The sequence below is a fragment of the Trypanosoma conorhini genome (genome assembly GCF_003719485.1).
Source record: "Trypanosoma conorhini strain 025E chromosome Unknown Tco_14.4_contig_01354, whole genome shotgun sequence".
Classification (NCBI taxonomy): domain Eukaryota; phylum Euglenozoa; class Kinetoplastea; order Trypanosomatida; family Trypanosomatidae; genus Trypanosoma; species Trypanosoma conorhini.
Window position 1 is genome coordinate 1 of NW_021705457.1, and position 2665 is coordinate 2665.

The 2665-nt window shown below is 56.5% G+C and overlaps 1 protein-coding gene across 1 annotated transcript, besides 4 other annotated features; it reads left to right on the plus strand.

The window, feature by feature from the left end:
* Positions 1-108: 108 nt before the first annotated feature.
* Tco025E_09915 (uncharacterized protein) lies at positions 109-1107 on the plus strand (the record flags this gene model as incomplete). Its single annotated transcript, XM_029376718.1, has 1 exon — positions 109-1107. One exon carries the CDS (start codon positions 109-111, stop codon positions 1105-1107), a length of 999 nt encoding a protein of 332 aa, XP_029223155.1.
* Positions 1108-1142: 35 nt separating this feature from the next.
* Positions 1143-1216: a microsatellite.
* A 384-nt stretch (positions 1217-1600) lies between these two features.
* Positions 1601-1634: a microsatellite.
* Positions 1635-1941: 307 nt separating this feature from the next.
* Positions 1942-1996: a microsatellite.
* An 86-nt stretch (positions 1997-2082) lies between these two features.
* Positions 2083-2105: a microsatellite.
* The last annotated feature ends 560 nt before the right edge of the window (positions 2106-2665 follow it).

The following is a 2665-nucleotide window of genomic DNA, read 5'->3' on the forward strand; positions in this document are numbered from 1 at the left end:
AGGAAAGAAGGCAGATTTTTTTATTTTCTCATTCTGTAGGGTTGCTCGGTTGGCGTTTTGGTTCGTATTATTATCCTTGTGAATAGCAGCAGCAACACATTCTCAATCATGACACTGACAGCCTCTTGTGGGGCGATTTACTTCACGGAGACGCCGGTGGAGAACATCATCACACTCACGTGGCAGGTGAAGGAGGGCGGGGAGGCGCCGGCGCCGTGCAGCAGCGTGATCTTTAAGGTGAAATCCTCCGCGCCCAAGCTGTTCTACGTGCATCCGCGCTACGGGGCGTTGCTCCTCGCGGACGCCGCGGGCCGGCCACGAGATGCGAGTGGTGTGCAGGTGACCTTCGGCCTGCGCCCGGTGGCGACCGACGCGCTGAGCGACGTTGCGGCAACAACTGCGCCGCCCACCGAAATGTCCCCCGTCGGCGGCGGCGGCAACGGCTACCATGAGCGGATTGTTATTGAGTCTTTGTACATCCCCGGCGACCGCGTGGTGTACGAGCGGCTCTCGCAGGGCCTTGCCGCGGGTGTCCACCTGTCGGATTTGGTGCGAGGCGTGTGGGACGCCGTCGCGGGGGGCGCCCACTCGGCGGTGCGGGGGGGCCCCATCAGCCTCAAGGTGTACACGGACGGCGTCACGACGGACGCCGGCAGGAAGGGCGAGGGCGTGGTGGTGGTGCCGCCCACCGCGAGGCTGGTGCGGCCGTCGCTGCGGGAGCAGATTTCGGGCCGCCTGTCGGGGACGCTGGCGCACGGCGGCGTTTCCGCCCCCGCCCCCGCCTCCGCCTCCGCAGCAGCGTCCGACAGGCAGTTCCGAGGCACCGAGCCCAGTGAGCTGCGGGCGCTGAAACTTGGCATCGACGCGCTGCGGCATGAGCCCAATACGGCCCCCGCTGCCGCAACGGAGGAGGCCACGTACAATAGCAGTAGTAGGAACATCCCACGCCCGCGTTCGAGCCACGCGGAGACGGATATTCTCATGCGTATGCCGCAGCTAGACGCTGTTGCGCCCAAGGGGTCCAAAGACGGCTTTCCACTATTAATGGTGCTTGCGGCAATGTTTTGCACGTACGTGATAACGATGCTGCTCTGGCGCACCATTTAAAGTGCATTAACACACATGCGTATATACGTGGATTTTATGTACATATATATTTATATATTTATATGCATATATGTTGTATTCTATTATATTTATATATATATATGTATATGCTTCTCAGTAACGTGCCCAAGTAGGAGGGCGTATCTCGCTGTGGGGAATAAGCTAGGAATCCAAAGAGGCAAACACACGTTGCGTGCATAAAGAACTAAAGACAAAAAAAAAAGTAAATTGGTTCCCCGGGGCGGTGAGAGGTAAAGGGGGAGCACTGTTTCAGAATTCTTGTCTGCCGCAAGGAATCCGTGTTTTTTTTTTTTTGATCCACGAGAGGAGGGTGTCAGTTAACAGGAAAGGGGCGTGATTGCACGTCAAATATTTTGATTGGGAGAATCGTTTTGCTTTACGCTGAGGGATCCGCGCGCTTCGGGAAAGAAGTGCGTTGCCCGACGGCGGGGGATTCCGTGGGATGATGGTGGGTCCTGCTTAACTCCTCCCCTCTTTTTTTTTTCTTTTACTGTTGTTGTTGTTTTGGTGACGTGCTATCGGTGCCGCGTCGTGTGTGTGTGTGGGGGGAGGGGGGAAGGGGGGCTGGCGCGAGGGCACACCTGTTTTCCCTTCTCTTTCCTTCCTCGTGTGTGAGTGCGTGTGCGTGCCTTTCTGCCCTCCACGCAGGCGCGGTCGGGCGGTTGCGGGTCCCAAGTGCGTGGCTGGGCGTTTGGGCGGGCCGCCCGCCGGGTTGTGGCGGGGCGATGCCGACCACCGTGAAACGGGCCGTCGTCCCAGTCCCGCCGTGTGATTCCTGCTCCCTCGCCCTGCAGTCAAGGCAAAAAAAAAAAATTGTTTTCTTTCTTTTGTTTTCAGCGCTGTTTTTTTTTTTTTTTTTCTTTTTTTTCCCACTTTATCACTTGCCGCTGCTAGTACCGTTGTGCTTTCGTTCCCTGCCCTCTTATGGGCGTCAGTTATTTCTGCACGTCCCTCTGCGTGTGTGTGTGTGTGTGTGTCATGTGGATGCGCTTGGGCGCCACGCCTCTTGTGTGCAGGTGCGAGGGATTCTACCCTCCCGCCTCCGTTCCGTCTCGTCTCTCCGCCCTGCGCTGAGATGCCGTCCTGCGTCTTCTTTCTGCTTCCTTGTCTTGTGGATGTATACGTGCGTGCGCGTGTGGTGCCACGCCAAGTGAGGGAAAACAAAAAAAGGGAGCACCGCCCTTCGCCCCAGGGCCGAAGCAGCAACAGCCGCAGCCTCAAACAATCTCTATCTATCTCTCTGTTGGCATACGCCCTCTCTCTCCGCAGTGGGCTGACTGCGTTGCACGCTTGAAGGGGCGATAAAAAAAAAAAAAAGAAGCAGGAGGAAAGAAGGCAGATTTTTTTTTATTTTCTCATTCTGTAGAGTTGCTCGGTTGGCGTTTTGGTTCGTATTATTATCCTTGTGAATAGCAGCAGCAACACATTCTCAATCATGACACTGACAGCCTCTTGTGGGGCGATTTACTTCACGGAGACGCCGGTGGAGAACATCATCACACTCACGTGGCAGGTGAAGGAGGACGGGGAGGCGCCG